The 21,999-nt window shown below is 36.1% G+C and overlaps 1 protein-coding gene across 1 annotated transcript in view; it reads right to left on the reverse strand.

The window, feature by feature from the left end:
* Positions 1-21,999, reverse strand: part of MALRD1 (MAM and LDL receptor class A domain containing 1) — a 246,978-nt gene that overhangs the window by 47,621 nt on the left and 177,358 nt on the right. Inside the window, exons 34-35 of the mRNA XM_061468304.1 lie at positions 7,268-7,543; positions 1,277-1,402 (exon numbers count right to left, since the gene is read on the reverse strand). Coding sequence (XP_061324288.1) covers positions 1,277-1,402; positions 7,268-7,543 — 402 coding nt within the window. The remainder of the gene's footprint in view (positions 1-1,276; positions 1,403-7,267; positions 7,544-21,999) is intronic.

Genomic DNA, 21,999 nt, shown 5'->3' on the forward strand with positions numbered 1-21,999 from the left:
TCTTGAAAATGGAGGTTATATTTCCCTTTTTCTAGTCATCGGGAACTTCACCTGACTGCCATGATTTGTCAAATGTGATGGACAGTGGCTTAGCAACTTCATTCACCAGCTCCTTCAGGACCCATGGATGGATTTCATCAGGTCCCACGGACTTGTGTACATTCAGGTTCTTAACATGGTCTTGAACCAGTTCCTCTCCTACAGTGAGCCCAAGGTCTTCATTCTCACGGTCTCTGCATCTGCCTTCCAACACTTGGGTGGTGTGGTCAGAGCCTTTGCCAGTGAAGACTGTGGCAAAGAAGTCATTGAGAACCTCATCCTTCTCCAATTCCAGGGCAGACAGTTCTCCTGATAGCTTCTGGAGGGGGCCTACGTTGTCCCTAGTCTTTGTTTTATTTGCTACATACCTATAGAATCCTTTCCTGTTATCCTTAACATCCCTAGGCAAGTTTAATTCTAACTGGGCCTTAGCTTTCTGAACCTGATCCCTAGCTCCCCGGACAACATCCCTTTATTCTTCCCAGGCTGCCTGTCCTTGCTTCCACTTTTTATAAGCCTCTTTTTTCCTTTGAATTTTCCTCAACAGCTCCTTATCCATCCAAGGAGATCTCCTGTCCCTCCTGCTGCATTTCCTTCTAGTCAATGGACTCTTATGGAGTTTATAGAAATCCTAGTGTTCACTTGAACAGGCTTCTAATTTTTCTTAAAACAGTTTCATTTGACTCCATAAATAGCTCAGTAAGTGAGCTATTGCCAGTTACTCAATTTTCAAACAGGAATATATAAAATAAAAGCAAATACAACTGGACTTATATTAAATTAGTAACTGTCTACTTTATTATTAATAGCTTTTATATAGGGGTGATGAGAAGACATTCAGTCCTGTGTTACCAGCCTTCTCTTTGAAGATGTCCAGAATTTTAACACTTTGAATCACATTCTCATTAAAAAAAAATAAATAAAATATCTGTCCTAAAAATAATAAAGGTGCTGTAGTAGAGGGGGATGTCAGTGGCTTACTATTATCAACCTTTGACATCCCTTAACATTGGTTTCCACATCACCACGTTGAGTTTTACTGAAGTTTAGTTTTACATCCTTACAGCAAGAATAGCTCCTAATAAAATTCCCTCAATCTTCTTTAGTAAGATAATAACTAGGATGTATTTTGATGAAGTTTTAGCAGAGGAAATTTGGTTGAGAACTGCCTAAAGATTCAGTAAGAAATGACTATACTTTTTTGTTTCAAATAATAATTTTATGCAAAACTCTGTACCTGAACAGCTGGACTCATCAGGGCTGAAATCAGTGCAGTCTACAACACCGTCACAACGCTGGGAGATTGCTATGCATTGACTAGTCGATGCACATAACAAAGAACCATTGAAACAATCTTTAATGGCTGAAATGAAAAGTAACATGACTGTTAGCATCTATGCTTCTTTTTCTCAGAGTTAAAAACTACCAGAAAACTTGAATCACACTCTATATAGTTATGTCTGTATGACCTCTACAAGTTTTCATCTTCAAAGACATAGACCTTTACTGTTGAGCAGATAAATTGGTAAATATACACTGAGCACATATGTTACAGAAGCTATAATTTTCCTATGTTATATCTGTGGGGAAGAAAAGGGCTTATTTACTTAAAATGTTGACAGAGTAAGGTACAAAACCCTAATGAAAACCCATAGAAAGATATCAGAAAACATAATCAACTCTCATTACTAACCTACATTAAAATACAAATAAAAAATGACATTATTCAGTTTATTGCAAGAAATCAAATACTAAAGAGATAGTTAACGTAAAAAAGTAGAGAAGTACTATTCTGAAAAATTTAAACTTGAACACCTTTTTTAATCTTAGGCATTCAGTAACATTTTCTGTGGTTGCCCAGAAGAATTATTAGGGGTTAATCTTGCTGGAATCACATAAGCCTTCAGGTACTGAATTATTCCTGAGTCACTGATCTACAAGGATGCACCTGATGGTCCTGCATACTTCTGTAGAGTATAACATAATTTTGTCATTGTATCTCACACAGTGCTCTCTTATGCTACCTTAAACTATATATATTATTTAAGGTGTTTGTTTAGGTAATTTAAGTTGAACTCTGTCACCATGTCACTAATGTAAATCAGAGGGAACTCTTGTGACTTCATCAGAGTTAGATACATTCAAATTAGCTTGTGAGTTCTGAGTGGGAGAAAGAATCTGGCAATATTAAAAATACCCCACTGCCATATCTAAATTTCATAATACTTTCCTTCTCCTGGGTTCAAGAGCCAGAGTACATGGCAATACGCCTTTTATGCTAGATGGTTAGGCTGCTCTGGGATGTATTTTTTCCACTCTTACATACAATTTAAATCATTGGTCAATATAGTCTGCAAGAGTGTGCTATATTTAAAATACTGCAGTTCAATTTAGACCACAATAATGGAGGCAAATCTTGCCAGTTCTGATCACGTCAGTCAGCTCTTGCCAGTTTTGGTATTCTTTCAGAAATATGAAATTTCTCATGTGAGTAAGGGTTTGTGGGATTGAACCTTTTAATTACATGAACTGACCATTTACTAAAGTCTGCAAGAAAATATGCAGAAGAATACTTGCAAATACAAAAAGGAGATTGCTTTTGTTTCCAATTTCTATTCACTTTATGGGGTCTTAAAAGTTCTGTCTGATTTTAAACTATCAATATGTACATGTTTTCTTCAACTGGCTAGAGAAGTCTTGATATGACAATGACAGCAGGATAAAAGCAACAACAACAAGAGGAAAAAATTTCCTTTTCTGCTCTCCATTCCCTGACCACTCAGTCTGGCAGAACAGGTTGTGGTAGACTGAAACAACCCAGCAGATTACAGCATCACTCCATATTTGTAGCATATATTACCATCTATCTCTTATGATTGTCAGCTTTCCAGAAAATAACTCACAGACCTATTCCTTCTGCTGCACTTTCTTAAGCAAATAATAATCTCATACTTATTTTGTGCAGTCACATCCAAATCCTGGACGTGTTTTGCAATTTGGGGGGAATTTCCCTGTGGTATTCAAACCAGTTTTATAAGTGATCGTTTGCGCACAAGTAATCAGTCTGTAAGATAAATTGCATGTTCAGACTAGGACTTCGACAGAAAGAAAGTTGAAACTGGACACAAAACAAATTCTTCTTTTGTGCTTCAACCTTTTATTGCCTGCACATTTGTTTTTTTGAGGAACCTGTACACTATATGGTTGTAGAGTACCACTTCTGGTTTGTCATATATATTATGAGTAATAAAAAGATTCAAAGAAGAAAGTGTCATTTAGCTCTTTATTATTTCCCCTGGTTCTGGACTCACTGCTGGACTCATAGATGAGGATAAAACAGAAAAAATGCTAATTATTTTTGGTCCATTTGTATCTCTTGACTATTAAGGTGGTTTTGACATGTCCGTTTACCTTAAGTAAGCCAAGATTTTTATACCACTTACAGAGGTTACAGTCACAGTGATGGATCTAACTGCTGAATACTTTGTACAGATCCAGCATTTAAGACAGAAAGGAAAATGGCACTACGGTATTGGTGCCGAGATAAAGAATGTTTAGAGCACATTTTAGAAATAATGTGTTTTTTTTTTTTATTGCACTGAGACTGAAATTAATATTGCTTACTGTTAACAAAGTTACAAATAGCTTCATGTTTCTCAAATTAGTTATTTTTCACTATCAGGAGAGGCCTTCAAGGGTTTTGGGGATAAAGACATTAAATATAAGCATTAACAACATTGAAGACACAAAAATGAAAACTATAATATCAGCTTTTTGCCTGTATTTCATTTTCCAGGTCCAAATCCAATCTGCTAGAAAGGGTAAAAGCACTGCAGCCTCTTTGAAAGTATATTATTTTTAATATTTACTAGTCATTTAGAACTTACCAGGACTACATAAGACACATTTTGGTGTACTACAGAGAACTGTGAAATCATTTTTATTCATTGCTGTTAGCACTTCAGCCAAAGGGTGTTGGGGTCTGTGGAAAAGTAATGCATACCCCCACTGATCCTAATACGTTGATTTTACAACCTTATTACTGTAATCTGGCAGTAATAAAACAATTTATTGAATGGGTGAGATAAAGTACCCTTCTGTAAAACTGACTGCAAGAAGAGGGCTGGCAAAGTAGAACATCTATAATTGAAAAACAGTTCCAAGATTTTCTTGTTAAAAGCCGCAAGTAGTAAAATCCACCACATTAGTAGGTATAAAAAAGTATTACATAATACTGTATAACCTAACTGCTGAGTGAGCTCTATGGGAAATTCTGTCTGCATGAATCTTAAGTCATGCAGAAAAGGATTTCTGTGGTAGAAACTGTGGCTTCAGTAGAGATCTGACTAATGCATTTTATTGTTTTTCTTTGTCCTTCTTTTGGGTTTTATACTTAATTTCTGCAAGATACATTTTGACAACTGGTCTTTATCCCAGAAAAAAACTTTATCTGATGAATTCCTGAATTCAGGAGCCAGAAGATTTTTGACAGTCTACTGTTAAATTTAAATGAATGCAATTGCTAAAGGACCTGGCACACACAAAAATGGAAGGTACCAATAAGCCTGAAATAGAAATGTACTTAAATCAGTACCAAGAAAAAAAGAAACCAACCAAACAACAAAAAACAAATAACACCCCCCCCCAACCTACCACCACTAACAACACCCAAACACCAAAACATTGCTTTCTAAATGCTATTCTGTGTTCATAACTGCTTAGGAAAAAAGTTATTCAATTTCAATCTAAAACCTGAATACACCCCCCCCCAATCAGTGGTGTTATTACAGTATGCATAGACTAGAGCTACTAGCATAACAATCAATTTTAGAGATTATGCATAAATGCCAATAAAAAGATTAAATTTATGAGATATTTACCTTTTTCTGACATTTTTCTGTTGAAAAACTTACATGGCATTTCACATGTTAAAAGTAGACAGCTAGAGATGAAATGCTGCACTCTCATGGTGTATATGTTTTGATGGGAGAACCAGCTGTGACAGTAATCACTTTTTCATTGATTCCACCCTAAACTGCACTAATCACCTTCTTTTTGCTTTGCCTGCAACCTTTATCTTCTTTGGAGAAGAAACACGAGTTGCTGCTTCTGTATTCATACCTTATATTGTCAACACCTACATGTTTATACAGTCAAAACTGAATTTTCTTTTTGCTTTGCCTGCAACCATTATCTTCTTCAGAGAAGAAACATGAGCTGCTGCTTCTGTATTTATATCTTATGTTGTCAACACTTACCTGTTTATACAGTCAAAACTGAATTTTGGAGTAGCAATGTGATTACAGATTTAAGTAAGTTTCCTTGGAGCACCAAGGTGTGCAATATCTATGGAGAATTTCTAGTCTCTGAATAGACCAAGACTTAATTTCCCCTCATTCCCTGGGCATTGCTTAGAAGTCAAAGGCAATGAAACAACATTTCACTGCTTTTGGGAATACTAATAATTATAGAAAACTCGTGGCCTTTGGATATTGGGATTCTAGAACACATTAGCTGCTGTAGCATGGTCTTGGGATGTGTACTAAGATACAGCAGGGACATCTGTAATAGAGGACAGGTTGAGGAAGAAACAGGGTTGAATGAAAATTAGTGAGGCTTATTTGAACTTATGGACATGTAAAATTTTTACATGCTTTTGGGGCATATAAAATTAAAAGTAAGAGATATCTCAAAAAAGATGCCTTTTGAAAAGAAAACCACAGAGCTCATTTCTAAACAAAAGTGTGTGGAAAGGCATGAACAGATTAGTCTGCAAAATCCATCCCCGTTTTGTGGAGTAATTTATTAAAGGAAATCTTAAGTGCAGTGGCCTGCATGTATATTCAGTAGTTTTGTTACAAAATAGTAAAGAACTTGAATTTCTAGCCCACTGGAATCTGGTATCTTACTAATTGTTTTGGTTCTGACAGGGATGAAAAATAAAATGTTAAAAACTTCCACAGAATTAGAAGTTTAGAAAGAAATGTCTTTATACGTAAAAATTGGGTGTTTTTTCCTCCTATGTAGCAATTATTTTGGCCTTCATGGAATGAAACATTTGGCCTTACTTCATCTACCAGTAATGAAGTATTTTGAAACGGGCAGACACTCAATTTTGTGTCTGTCTGAAACTTCATGGTATCTCATTGCAGTTACAGTTCAAAGCCCATTGTCCTTGCATTTTGTTTGTGAGCCTTTTTCCTTGGTTGGGTTTCGTGGTTTAAGCCCAGCCGGGAACCCAGAAACCACACAGTCGTTTGCTCACTCCCACTCTCGCTTCCCCTGGCTCCCAGAGGGATGGGGAGTAAAATCAAAAGAATGCAACTCCCACGGTTTGAGATAAGAACAGCCCAGTAACTCAGGTATAACACAAACCACTGCTGCTGCCACCAATAACAATAATGGCAAGGGAAATAACAACGGAAGAGAATACAATCGTTCACCACCCGCCAACCAATACCCAGCCCATCCCAAGCAGCGATCTGCCCTTCTGGGTAACTGCCCCCAGTTTATATAGTGGGCATGATGTGCTGTGGTATGGAATAGCTCTTTGGTCAGTTTGGGTCAGGTGTCCTGTCTCTGCTTCCTCCCGGTTTCCCCTCCTCCCTGGCAGAGCATGAGGCTCAGAAAGTCCTTGGTCAGAGTAAACATTACTGAGCAACAACTAAAAACATTGGTGTTACCAGTGCTGTTCCCAGGCTGAAAGTCAGAAACACAGCACTGCACCAGCTACTAAGAAGGAGAAAAATGACTGCTACTGCTGAACCCAGGACACTGGGGCAAAGATCACTGCTACTGCATGAACAGACTTGATTTTAAATTCCTTGAAAGATCGTGACTGCCTTGAATGTTACTGGATTATAGAACTGCAAAAGTCTAACTATCTGTCATATTGCAATTGGAGATGAGGCAATGCAAAGGCAGGTGACTGATCCATGGAAAAAAAACTGGAAATGCTTCCAATCATTAACAGAAATACAATACAAATTATTTGAAGCATTTATCAAAGTTGATAGCCAGGGAATAAGAATGCATAAGAAAGATTATTTGCAAATGTAGACTGTCTCTCCAGGTAAAATTTGTATCACATTTATGATAAAACTAATATTTCTCTTGATGAGGAAATAGTGAATTTTACTCTTTACTTCATTATGTTGCTATTTTTCACATCATTGTTTTAGGAAAGTAAGTTAGGATTGCCTTAACCATAGCAATGAAAATAACTTACGACAGCCAACTTCATCTTCATTAAGGTAGCAGTCAGACACACCATCACATTTCAGGAGGGATGGGATACAGCCTTTGGAAGGACACAAGAACTCTGTTTGCTTGCAAGAGCCTGGAGATGAGGTGGTAGCCATCTCCATGGGACAGTTCATTTCATCACTTCCATCCATGCAATCTTCAGTGCCATTGCATTTTGCAGCAAAGGGTAAACACTGCTGCACATATGCACATGTGAACTGGTCACTCTTGCATGTTGGAGGGTGTAGATCAGCTGAACCTACAAAAAAAAAAAAAAAAGGGAATATTTATTTCTCAGACCCCTGTTTCATCCTACAAAAATCGCTGCAACTGAATTTTACCAGTAGAAAAATGAGAAATATTTGTGGAAACTGATTTCTAAGAGGCGGGCTATGCTAACACTGTGCTTTACACCAACAGTGTCTCCCATGGGAGCTATATGATGGATTCCTGTAAATTTTGTTATATATGCAGGGTAAAGAGAAACATCACAAAATTTAACTTTATGCATTTAATCTTTTCTAGGTCAATTTGCTGCAAGTGCTTAAAGAAAATAATATTATGATTGTTAGAGACAAGGAAAGAGAAATTAATGTCCCCAGCTCTGTAAAAGACAGGAGTTTTGACTTGGACTGAAGCAGAGCAAATTAAGTACAAAAATTCATGCTTGGACTTTAGCTTGACTTTCAAAATGGTGCAAGCATTGCTCTCTGACCTCAGAAGTCAAATGTTACTGCTGCATTATGAAACACTGTAAGGGATTACATGGATTTTGCCATTGTTTTACTACTTTTAATCCACTGGGCCTGGCAGTATGTTTGTTTATTCTGTGATACCAGGCTGGGGTTTTACAGCAGGAGAACTTTGCTGAAACACGGTCAGTTTCTAAAATAACTACATCATGAATAACATCAGAGTTTTGAACAAAAATGAGCTGCTAATACAGTCAAGTAAACAGAATATCAGTATTACATTACTGTCTGGTTGCTGGTGAAACAGTTACAAAAACAAGAGCTCAAATTGCTGTCTAACACTGACCTTAGCTACCTTAGCAATATTTAATTTTCATGTTGATGTCAGAAAATCATAATTGAAAAGCTTCATACAATAGGATATTCCAGACAACATTTTATACCACTAGTGTTTTTAAATGCTATCATGCAACTAGAAAAATGTATTTCATATACGGGACACAATCTAAACATAAATCAATAACAATGGATTTAACAGTGAAAATAACAACCTACAGATCTTTGGGCTTGTTTTTATTCAGAATTACATCAAAAACCATGTCCTTTAAATGGGATTGAAAAGATTGCGTTTTCATGATATGTGTTGTATAAATACGTTAGTCTCAAAAGGATTATTTTCACATATCCTACTGTAAAAGACTTATAAGAGTTGTCCTTAGATAGTTGATTATAGACATTTAAATCACATAATGAATTTATTTTTGAAAAAACAAGTATTTTAGGTTTTGCATTTTTTTCCTACTTTGTTCCCACATTTTAGCAGATAATTAATAAAAGTAGCACATAAAGATGTTAGAATTGGGTTCATCATGAAGGATTTGTATATAAGGCCACTATTCAAGCTTGCCGATGACACCAAGCTGTGTGGTTCAGTTGATATGCTGGAGGGAAGGAATGCATCCAGAGGGGCCTTGACACGCTTGTGAGGTGGGCTGATGCCAACCTCATGAGGTTTAACCATGCCAAGTGCAAGGCGCAGCTGCAGGTTGGGCAGAGAAGAGATTCAGAGCAGCCCTGCAGAGAAGGACGTGGGGGTGTTGGTCTATGAGAAACTGCATATGAGCCGGCTTCACAGTGCACTCGCAGCCCAGAAGACCAACCGTATCCTGGGCTGCATCGAAAGGAGTGTGACCAGCAGGTCGAAGGAGGTGATCCTGCCTCTCTACTCTGCTCTTGTGAGACCTCACTTGGAGTATCGTGTGCAGTTCTGATGTCCTCAACATAAAAAGGACATGGAAGTGCTGGAACAAGTCCAGAGGAGGGCCACGAGGATGATCAGGGGACTGAAGCACCTTCTTTATGAAGATAGGCTGAGAAAGTTGGGGCTGTTCAGCCTGGAGAAGAGAAGGCTGCGTGGAGACCTCATAGAAGCCCTCCAGTATCTGAAGGAGTCTTATAAGGATGCTAGAGGGGACTCTTCATTAAGGATAGGATAAGGGATAATGGGTTAAAACTTAAACAAGGGAAATTTAGATTGGAGATAATGAGGAAGTTCTTTACTGTAAGGGTGGTGAGGCACTGGAATGTGTTGCCCAAGGAAGTTGTGAATGCTCCAACCCTGGTGGTGTTCAAGACTAGGTTAGACAGAGCCTTGGGTGATATGGTTTAGTGTGATGTGTCCCTGCCCATGGCAGGGTGGTTGGAACTAGATGATCTCAAGGTCCTTTTCAACCCTAACTATTCTATGATTCTGCCTACATACCAATGAAATGCATGGAAAGTTACTGGGAGAACCTATTTCTCTCTGTCTTAATATAAAACTAGAACTGTCAAAGAGCACATCTTACACCAGTTTTTTTGATTATTTTATATTTTTAGTTTGCATTTGTTGTATTTGTTCTAAAAAAAAAAAAGAAAAAGGTATGATTAGATTACATAGCTCTTTTTTTTTTTTTTCTTCTATTACTTCTGACCCTTTTCCTCACAGTGCCTAGGGGGCATTTAAGCAGCAAAAATGATTTAACTGCAGTCAGTTCCACTTAGACATGCACTTTTGTCATTGACTAGTCTAGTTCTAGTATTCCTGTGTTCTGACACAGTGGAAATTAACACCACACAGTTCCAATACATTTGACTTTTCTATGGTCACTTGTTGATGTTGCAGGAAAAATTGCATTTATAGTACATTTGTGAGTGTTTTTGACTCAGTTTAATTCCTTGTACCTGGTCCTGTTCATAATATGCTTGCTAACAGGTTTTTACCTAAATTGCTCTGAAAAGTGAAAACCTAAACTCAGTACTTTTTGAATATGTTGCTTGTTATGAATCTTGTCTTGAGTGTTATACTATATTCAGCCTTCTACAGCACTGATCAGTTTAGCCATATAGTCCCAATCATAAAAAGTGCTTATGTGTGTAAATGACCCCATACTAAATTCAGCAGTTAGGCAAATGCTCAAATGCTTTATTGAACAGGGGATTAATATTTTTATAATTATTATTTTCTATCATTACTCCTTATTGATGTTAGAAAATAATGTATAGAAAGAAGTTTTTCCTGACTTGCATACCAATAATTTTAGAGTGCAAGATATTCACTGAGAGCAATGAAGATGTCTCCAATTTATGCTAGAGGTTAAATTAGGGATAAGGTTAACCAGTGGCATTCCTGAGGTCTGCTTTTATGTTTTCAGTACATTAATAAAAATCCAAAGTGATACCCTGAACTCAGCAAAAGCATTTTAGATCAGAACAATAAATAAGATTAGAATATATCTCAAAGAACATAAGAATAACACCTTGTTTATTAACTCACATTAAGCATTAATTAGTTCACATATCTTTGGTTTCAGATGCAATAGGAAAATTGTGCTCTGGATGATATTCTATATAACATCATGACTGTACTCCCAAGTTCTCTTTTCTTTTTTTTAAACATAAAATAAGTTATAAATAATTTTCTTAATTATATATTAAATGTGCCTGGTACAAATGTTGAAAATTTATAAAACATGAATTCGTATACAGATAACTTTTAAACCCAACTAATTAGGAATATGCAAATCTAGAAAATCATTAGTTAATTTCAGCTGAAATCTCAAGCAACATATTAATGCAAAACTAATTACTTGCATTCAAAGCTACTCTCTATGTAATTATTTATATTAAGCTCACTGTTGCAGTGTCTGCTACTAACATGTTTCCTTCTAAAGGGTGACAATATTAATTCTGTTTTCCTGCCACTGGGAAGAACTGAACTGAAATGTTAACACTGCATTGTGCTTTGAAGTGAAAAATGAGCTGGCACTACCAAGAGACTCACCGTAACTACCTTCCATTATGCCAAGTTATACAGTGGTATGCTCACCTGACTTGGCTGTAGTAACTAACTTTAAACTTATGCATTTACATGAATCTTATATCCACTTTTTTAGATATGTATGAAGGCTATGTAAACATCTGGGTTTTTTCAATGCAAATTGAACTATCTGTTTGTGGCCCGTTACAGCCATTACACTTGAAATCATCAGGTTCAATAATTGCCTAATACTGGCATGACAATAAAATGTTTCTTGCACCTTTTGCCAGATGAAGAAAAGATGTTCCCAACCCAGCAATCATCATCTGAGTGTTGTGTGGCTATCATTTTGAGACCACATTCAGAAGCGGAGGACATATTGTACAGTTTCCTTTTTCAAAAAGCAGTATCGATATGAAGCTGTTTAAGGACTTGGAGATAAATCCACTGAAAATAATGTGCTCTAAGGAGCACAGTATAAAAGCTTAGCTTTCTGTATTTACGCATGATCACTGAACAGCGGGATTGGAGAACCTCAGGAATACATTCAGTATTTGCACACAGATGGAAAGCAAACTAATCAAAAACAATTTCAGAGAAAATATCCTCTGCTCTACAGAATACCAAGTCTGTATTTAGATCTGCATGAAAAAGAACAGCAAATTGTTAGTGTTCCATTATAGCCAAATAATCATGACTTTTTAAGTAGAAAGCTGAGGACATATCCTTATTTATTTTATTTTGCACTCACTGTTTTATTTTACCTTGCATATGGCAAATACACAAAATGAAAGAAAGGGATTTAAAATGTGCATATAACATCTACTTGTACATCATAAAAAAGTCATTTTAATTAGGTCCTAAACATTACATTTAAATTTGGTCCTAAGCCTTTGTGAAACCTTCTCACACAGCTGTGCTGGGTGTGTTACGACCTAAGGACCAAGAAGTGCCTACAAACACCCTCACACTTTGAAGAGAAGTCAGGTAGTTAAGGGAGATACAAAAAAGCAAAACTCAGATCAATGGGTAAGGCAAACCAAATTTGGTATGTACTGCTTCATGAACTGTAGTAACTACAGCTGAATATATCTGTACTTCATTGTTGTCAGATAAAAAGGGTACCTTTAGATACATTTTTATTTCAATGTACTAACCATTAAACCATCTATTACACTAAATAGAGCTTGTGAGCTGATGTTTTGGGACTAAGGAGCATTTACAGTAAGCCAAGAAGTGCTCATCATCAAGGACATAATTACATATTTATGGGACTTATGGGCTTACTGTTTGATGAAGTTTTTCTCTACATGTATGCTTTGTTGTACTATTGTCTTTGTCATCCATGGAGTGTACTGACCCTGTTTTCTGACTGTATGGCGAACTTCACAGATCAGCACTGTAAACTTTTTGCCCATGAATTATTGGTATTCAGTCACAGGACACCGCAGAACTGCTATTACCAAAATGCTAATATAAAACATACGTTTGAATTACACAGACATTAGCACAGCAAGAAACATGCAAACACACTTAATTTGAATGAAAAACACCTTCACCTCCATCTCTTTTCTGTCTTTCTTGTTCAGATACCAAGATCTCTGGTGCAAGTAAGTCCCCATTTTTATCTATGTATCACTTGTAACAGTAAATTCTAATTAAGACCTGTAGACACTGGCATTCTAGTCAACACCAGAAAGCACGAAATAAAGTTACCCCATGCTATTATGCAGCATTAACTCAGTTGTATCAGAACTTGCTCTAAAGCCCATTTAGGTAAATGGGGCAACTCATCGATTTTAATGGGCCTTGCATCAGACCCTTGAAAACTAACATCCTGATATATTTGCATAAGTAATTTGCCTACTAAATCTAATAAAAACAGTGAATCTATTCGCTGTAGCTAAAAGAGGACAAAATTAACCCCCTCCAACAGTTTCCAGTAGACAAGAGTATAAGTTAATTACAGGCCCAATCCAATGCATTAATCAAGTTGAAGTAAGTGGCAGTCCTCATTTTCACTTCAGTAAACATTGGTTCAGGGCATGAAATCAGCCCATTCAAGGTGCCAAGGAAATAACTTTGTTAAAAAATATTAACCAAACAAAATAATTAACCAGACTGAAGCCTTTCAAATACTTTAACAATCTGCCCATGAGCCTTTATCAGTTCCAATAAAGTTTCTGATGGAAAATAAAATGTTAATTTCAAAGCCTGTAAAAAGACAAAAAGGGAGAAATCACATCTGGCAAATTGAATCTTTAATTCTCTTCCTTTTGTGAAAACACAAAAGAATAGGATAGGGTGCTGAAGAGAATCCCAGAAACCCTGTTACCAAACCAGAATTAACAAAATCAGAACTTGCCCCAATGACTTCAGAGTTTTATATACCTGCGCAGAATTGTGCAGAGTATATTTTAAATTATCACAGTCTGCTAATATACAAACATAATGGAAAAAAAAGACAGGTTTATTGCCAATAAAATCAAACTGTGATTTATAATTTCCACTCAGAGAACTACCAATTATCTCTGAAACACACTGACTACCTGCAACAGCAATATGGCAATATTTGCCATATTTCTGTCAAGAACAGTACAGGAATTGCTAGCTATGCCTGCTCTTGCAATGGATATATTTATTTGTTTATTTATTAGGAGCAATGAAGAACTGGAGAAGCTGGGAAGCTTTAGTTTCCAACAAAATGAGGTGAGCTGGATTACAGGACAGGTTTAGAGCGGAAAAAAAGTAGTTTCTTAGAATCAGCACATTTTAATATGTAGGGTGGGGACACAACACTATATTAAATATTTTATTTCTCAACTTCTAAAGAAAGGTAGCTTCTACAGGCATAACTTTATCATCAGCTGAGACAAGCCCTGAAAAAAATATGGTAAAACTCATGTAATTTCCAAGATAAATTGAAGTTTGTGACTTATGCTTATTGAGGAGACAGATAAGCTTACATAATGAAGAATCTGAGAATTTTATTCTTTCTAAGATAGCATTGTGAAACTATTCCATTCCAAAAACGATTGCTCTCCATCCCTCCAAGGAAATATGTTGATGTTATGAACAAACTTGGCAAGACAAAGTATCATCTCTGTGGTTTGAAGCTTGCTTGGGTTTTTTTGGTGTAAACAGATGGGTTTTGGAGTTTCAATATTAATGAAACTATTTAAATACACTATTAATAAATTGAAAGATTTTTTAATTTCCCAAAAGGCACCTAGCTTGAATCAGAAGATTCCAGTATCCTGTGTTAAGTATGAGAAGGCAGAGAGAAATGAAAATATTTGGACACATATATATATTTATTTAAATATACATGGTATAATTGTATTCAGAATCTGCCACTAATTATAGTTGTTTATATAGTATAACTATGTTATTCTAAAATTATTCTCAGTTTCCTTGTCTGTCAAATCCACAAAAAATTGTAGCTTAACCACCAGCTAGATCTGTGCACTGAATGATACTGAAACATGATGAAGGAGTTTTTAAAGGCACTGTGCCCTGGATTGCAATTTTTACTCTCTAAAAAAGTAGAAATACCCTATCTCATCCAAGCAAATAGAACCTAAACCATATTCAGATTGGTTTTAGGGAGAAACTAATTAACTAAGGAAATTAATCACAAATATCCCTGGTATCCCCAGTCCTCTATTACCATTAATCTTGCTTTACTCTTCCCCTTTGTTTTTACAGGCTGCCTCCCCCAGCAGCTCCCCCTGAATCATCTCTTGCCCTAACCTCTCAACCTGCCAGAGATTTCTGCTTCACTGCAAGCATGAGTGGACAAGCTAACAGTGATTCCCCTGGCTCTGCATCTTAAAGAAAGTTAAGTCTTCTGTACAGAGTTTTTCCCTGTGACCTAACACTGTAGTATTAGCAACTTTCAATACCTCCTACATTCAGGCTCTGGGAGTTTCAGAGATGGATCATTGACTTCATCTAAGCCTTTGTCAGATGAGTCCTCTTCCACTGTAGAATTTTCTTACTATTGCTTCACGTGGGTGAATGCATGGACACGCTCATGCACACCCTTCAGCAAGACAGTCTCTGAGCCACCAGGGTAAGGGTATTTTTTTGTACAAATAACACATAAACACCAACTATACTTTCCGTGTTGCTGTTTCTTAATTAGTTGCAGGTGTCATTTATGCTGTTATTATAAGATTCGGTGAGATAGCATCTACTAAAGTGCCAGAGAACATATAAAGTTATCCGCAAAGGGATAGTTTCTAGGCTGTTTGGATATTTGACTAGTTTGCCCATAATAGAAAACTTCTTCATAAAGAAAAACAATACTACATTCAAAGGTGTATCTGAATAATGTATATGAAGAAACCAAAATATTCAATTATGTCTCACCAGGGAATTCTCTGCATTGGAAAAAGCAGAGTGTGCTCTGGGTAAAATAGTATTCAATAATGTGGTTAAAGATTACGTCATTGTATATAAACACATAGATCCTGTTGTGAAACAAAGGGAAGTCTGTGGCAGTAAAAGCAGGGAAGGTTTTTAGACAATCAGGATTCAAAGAGTGCATTCTATGAAACAGAGATAAAATAGTCCTCAATACACGTTATGAGAAATAAATAACAACTAGCCAAGTCTTTAGGAATTAACATTTCCAGGCATATGTACCTTTGCTTTGTGGTTTCTAATCTGAAATCACAAAGGGATTGACTTCTGAAGAATGGTTACTAATCGTTTTCTGAAAGTTAGATACCTACAAGATACCATATAGCACCTAAAATCATAGTAGCTCAGACTAATGGTTAATTTTTATAACCTCCACCAGTGACCATTAGCTTGTTATCTATATAGATTTATTTTTTTTTTATTCTTTCTTTCTTTATGCTATTTATGCTATATGGAAATAGTGTTTATAATAAATATTCTTTTACCAACCTACTTCAATTAAAAAGTCTTAGAAACAACTTAATTGTGCTGGTTTAATTAAAATAATCATCTGAGACAGTTTGTATTAGAAGATGTCAGTAATGAAGTTCATTTCCTTCCACTTTGAAAAAAAAGAATGGCATACAGTTCTGGCCCTTTGGAACACTTCTCAGCCTGGTGACTGAACCTGCACCTATCATACATTTTTGGTATGATATTGCATATTGATATTAGACAAGGTGTAATTCTGCTATAGTTGGGAGGTCAATGGGAACTGTTTTGCTCTGAAGGAACTTCAGGATTGGGTCTGTTATGTATAAATCTGTTGTGAGATCTGAAACTGCAATATAGAGAAGTCTTGAAGAAATCCTACCCACCAGGCAGAAGATTGAATCACTAAGATTTCTATAAAAAATTTATACAATTCAAGACCTAAATGAGAATACACTGAACAGCTTTCCTGTTCACGAATATAAGCCTAGATTTACACAAACATCAGCATATAATTTAAATCCTGAATATTAAAAATTTCCTTATCGTTAAAAGGGGAACTGACAAGTTAAAGGGAAAACTCCCCTGAGAAGTACATATAGCTCTGGAAGCCTCTGAATTACAAATGTCTGGCAATGGCCAATGCACAGGCGGAAAACAGTATGTGTAGTTCCCCTTTTCTTACACTTTTTGCCAGGCACCCATAAGTTTTGGAGACAGGTTATATTGATAGATCCAACTTTTCTTTACTTACTATGGCTGACTTGAAGTTTGGAGTCTGTCTATTCTAAATTTTGTGATTGAAATGCAATTTCCTTTGTTTCATCACTTCTTTGCAATATCAGCTCTTCTAAAAAGTTAGGGAAGATATCTATAAGGGTGGATCTAGCCGTCTGTCATGACTTTCTTATGAAGGCTCGAAGACATTGAGGATTCAGTTTCTGGAGGATATTAGGTTTTAGGGTAGTGGGAAGCTTTTGTGTGTGCTTTCTTAAAAAAAACCTTCACAGTACTAGCTGGCTTGGGCTTGAATGTAGAGCTAATACCATTGTTGTGATTCACAGATTCTGATTTGCTTTTTCTATTTGTTTCATCGCAACAAGTGAAAGGTTTCTCAATGTAAGGATTCTTTCAAATCTTTACAGCAGGTTTAGTTTTGTGTTTTACAAAGCAGTGGGAGGACTCGGATGAGTTACAGCATGTCAAAGCAAACTTTTCACCTAAGTGAAAGCCGCCCACAACTACTGAAGAGTTTACTGTACTTCAGTACATAAATGGCAAATCTGACCCATTTATTGGTAACCTGTGTGGCGAAGTCAAGGACTATGACATCATTAGCAAAAAAAACAACCCACAGCAGTCTGGGAAATAGCACTGGGATTTGTGCAATTCCACCGTGACTAATGACACAGTGTGAGAGACAATATGCCCTCTCTGTGCTGAGTGTTCTGCACTATGTGAGTTACCCTTTTATCTCCAATGAATCCTTCCATAATGATATTTTCTGCTGCAGGCAAATCTTCCAGGTGAAAGTGAAAATGCAGTAGAGAGCGGGGAGGAACTTGTAACACTGGCAGTCCTTTCTCATGTGTTGATAAAGTATTAAGAGTATTTCACAAAACAGAGAAGAAGGAAAATACTTCAGATAGCACTGAGCAGCTGTGGGTAGGAAGCTATGAAAGCAAACAGACTAAAAAAAGAAATGAAAAATTACAGAATGATAAGGAAAGGTGGACTCTAGAACCTACAGCACTGCATGATGTTTGCACTCCTGTTTATATCCAAGATGCAGCCCAAATATTCACTGCAAAGTGTCAGTGCTATTATTTCTGAATAAACCGTAACATAAAGCAATTACTTACAGCAATACTATTTAAAAGTATAAGTTCACAAAGAGCTGTTGCGAAAGAGTGGCTAGCAGGTATATTCACTGCATCAAGCGGCTGGAGCAGCAGTTAGTGCTGACTTTGTACTAATATTTACCTTCTTACAGCATAAGATCTCCACAAGCACAAAGATTTTGCCTGAGTGATCTCTGGAAGAGTTCACAAAATATATTTACTATTCGTTTCTTGAGGATACTCTTGCAATACATAAAACTGCTATGTAACTAATACCTCATTATTTAAATTACACATACTTTGCCCATCCAGTTTATTTCTTCAATAATGAATGAGTGATGAAACCTTGTATTCTGATTTACATAAGCAGCATAAAGTTTGGATGTTAGAAATCAGCTAGATCCTGTGCCACTGACAGACAGTGCTGCAGCTCTCTCTGCGCATCAGCATCAGCTAGAAGTTACTTCTGCAGTAGGCCAGAGACGAGCTTGATCACACTTTATTTTAATGTTCAGAAACATTTTGGATCTGTAGAAACTCTCATGGCTAATGAGAGCTGACTACTTAAAAAAAAATAAAAACCACAGCTGAATTAGAGCTACTGGTAATGCTTTATTGCTTAGAGCTCCCAACCAGCTAAATTACCATTGCTTCTATTTAGAACATGTTGCCTCAGGAAACCCAAAGTAATTAAAGACAAGTAGAAAATAATAATAGAGAGAGAGAGAAAAAAAGATCTGCAGCAGTAAAACAATCTCCTCAAAGGGAGACCATCACACAAAACCTGTACTGCACGTAATACTCTTTTCTTGGAGTTAGGTCTTTGAATAAACATGATGAGCAAAAGTCAAAGCAGGACTGACAGTGGAGCAGGTAAACTTTCCCACCATTTCTGTTAAAGGAAAATGTTCTTGCTTAAATATCTACAGGCAGTGATTTTATGTTACTTGAAGGTAATATCTTCAAATTTTACCATATGAATTTTTCAGCAGTTACTCAACAACAATTATTAGCAAAAAATAGCACCTACTTCAAAGTAGCTGCTTTTTGTCACCACCAATATTAAAACATTAGAGTTAGGTTTTTCCTCCAAAACTGCTGTGGTTTATTTTATTATACACAGTTTGTGTGGTTCTCTTGCCTCTTTGCAAGGACAGATTTGGTCTACCTGGACAGCATTTGTTTGTCCGGAGAGGATATTGTGTATCAAGTCAGACTCATTAGGAGATTGCCTTCCATTAGACAATTGTATATATTTTTTTGAGAAATACATACCTGGGACAACAGTAAGACTATAAAACTGGGGGAGGGAGACGGATGATATAGATGATAGCAGAATTATCAGGATGCACATAAAACTGTGAAGCGGTTGGTGAAGGCAAAAAATGTGTGGAAAATCCTAAAATATTATGCCTGAAATTGGATGCCAATTAAGTGATGAACAGGAGGTGGATGAATAGAATATGGAAGTGTGGAAGCATCAGGACTGAGGATGAATCTAGGATGACACATTTAATGCAAGACAGAGGTTATGAATAGAGGTATGAAAAAAAAAATAGTGGTAAGGATAGAATACTCTGTACTCTAATTCCAAGTAACAGATTTAATTGAGTGCAAGATGGTCTACAGCAGAGCATGGGAGGGGGATGCAATGTGATAGGGATTAAAAAGCATGAAAAAGACCTCCTACAACCAAGGTTTGCCAATTGATGTTTTTCCAATAAAAAATACATTATTTTCCAATAACTTAAGGTTTGTGTATGTTCAGAAAGAACTGACTAATTCATAGAAGAAAAATAAGTTGAAAGATATGAGAAAACAATCTGAACCAAATTAATTCAGATTGGGAAAGACTGAGGGAAGGCAGAATTTGTCATGTTCTTCTTTCATTCTGATACATTTCCTTGGGTATCCATTATTGGCCATACCACAATGTTTGCCTAAGCTTCTTTTAGGGTAATATATTTTATTCCACTCTTGAAAAAGCATAAAGAATAGACTTATAAAGAACAATATTTTGTAAAGAGTTAATGTACAAAGCCTTCCTATACCTCTAGAAATCACCATCAAAAAATACATAGAAATTGTCTGCAGCATACAAGCACACAAGGATACAAAGGCAATTATTCTGCCTTTAAGTCAAACATGTAAGCTGTTCAAGGAAAAGTCTGTTTCTTTTTCAGATGATATGATAATGACATAATACAGAACAGAGCAAGATAAACCACCATTTCCATCTTGTAAGTACTGCAGCTTGTGGGAACTAACTCTAGGCAGATTGCCAGTTTGCAGCAGAAAGGATTATGTTGATTCCTGAAGATGTCTGCCCTTACTGCAGCTGGGTGAAGAGCCTAGATGACCACCTAAGACTGTCTGATTTATTTTTAAGTGGTTGCATGTAGATAAAGTATGAATTTTTGACTTAGCCAACAATTTATACATAAGTAAACAGTATAAATCTACAAAATTTTCTTAAGGCATTCCTTATGATATACCATATTTGTAAGACAGATAGTGATACAAGGTAGATACTTTGAAGTATCCTATAATGAAAATCTCTGGAGAAAAATAAAGTGATTAGAAGATGCTGTTCCATAAAAATTACCTCATTTCTATAGCTATTATTATTTACACTATATTTACATTATATATACATTATTTTTATATATACTTCCCATGGAAATTTTTTTCTGTTTCTCTGTATTCATGCTCTTTCATAGTTAACTGACAAAATATAAGTTCTATAAAAATTGGAAAATTGATTTGTATACATTGCTGGAATACAGACCTACATTTTCCAGTTAATTACAGGTACTTAAAATATACAATCTGAAAATTTCTCGTTCTATTATCCCACATTATGCATAAAGCTGCCAAAGTAATTCTCTGGTATGGTTAACAAAGGTTCTCTTGATTACCATGATTACCATAATAAGGGCAGAACAAGCACCTGTTTATGTATATAGTCTGCAGCTCACTGAAGACATTCCAGAATAGTATTTGCCTGAGCCTATTGGTGGTATCATTCAAAGAAAACAAACCAACCTTTTTATTCAGCTTGCGACTGAGCAAGTACCACCTGTGTGAACATATTCTTTCACCTTAAGCCTTAAATTGGCATGTGGTTAATTCTCCAAGGAACTGGCTAGTCATCACAATAAATACAACAAATAACACCCTCCCCCCTCCCCCCCCCCCCCGCAAAAAGAACCCTGGAAACAAACTCCTTAACCCTCAAACTGATGCAAAACAAACTAACAACAACAACAAAAAGTTTCTTCAGCAGCATGACAACTAATTCATACACAGACTATCCTATCTGAACACAAGAGCTGAATAAATAGAAAGAAATTATATTCAAGAATATTTTTATAGCATTCACTTTAGCATTCATTTAACCATAATAATTCCTACTTATCTCTTATGAATGAAAATCTACACAAAAGATTTTCTGTTTCTTTGGTTTTCTTCCCCTCTTGACTCTTCAAAATAAGGAATTATGATATTCATATCAGAATCTGTATTTGCAAATATTTTTAATTTTGATACTGTATCATGTGCTATATATCATCTGCAGGGTAAACCACTGACTTTCTCACTGAATAAACATGATATTTAACTTCTGTTTTTATTTTACACAGTTCAAGTCATTTAGCTTGTGCAGCTCAAGTGAGACTGTAAAGTCTCAGACTGATACCGAGATAAATTTGCTATACTGCTGAGACATTTTATGAGAGAAAAAAAAAAAAGATCTAAACATATTTCTTTTTTAAATAATTGTGAACCATTTTGATACTCATAACCTTTTTGAACTTCTTGAAATCACTCATAATCACTTTGATATTCTTCCATCCCAAACTAAAGCCTTTTCTGACTATTTTCACAAACCAGAAAACCAATAGTTGAGTGATCCCTCTCAAGTATCGTTCATAAAAACACTAAGAGGCCCTCAGTGAAAGTAATATTCTGAGTTTCTGTAATTACT

Source organism: Pezoporus flaviventris, unplaced genomic scaffold, assembly GCF_033815535.1.
Source record: "Pezoporus flaviventris isolate CSIRO_AGI_PZ_B2104156 unplaced genomic scaffold, CSIRO_AGI_Pfla_v1 ptg000047l, whole genome shotgun sequence".
Lineage (NCBI taxonomy): Eukaryota > Metazoa > Chordata > Aves > Psittaciformes > Psittacidae > Pezoporus > Pezoporus flaviventris.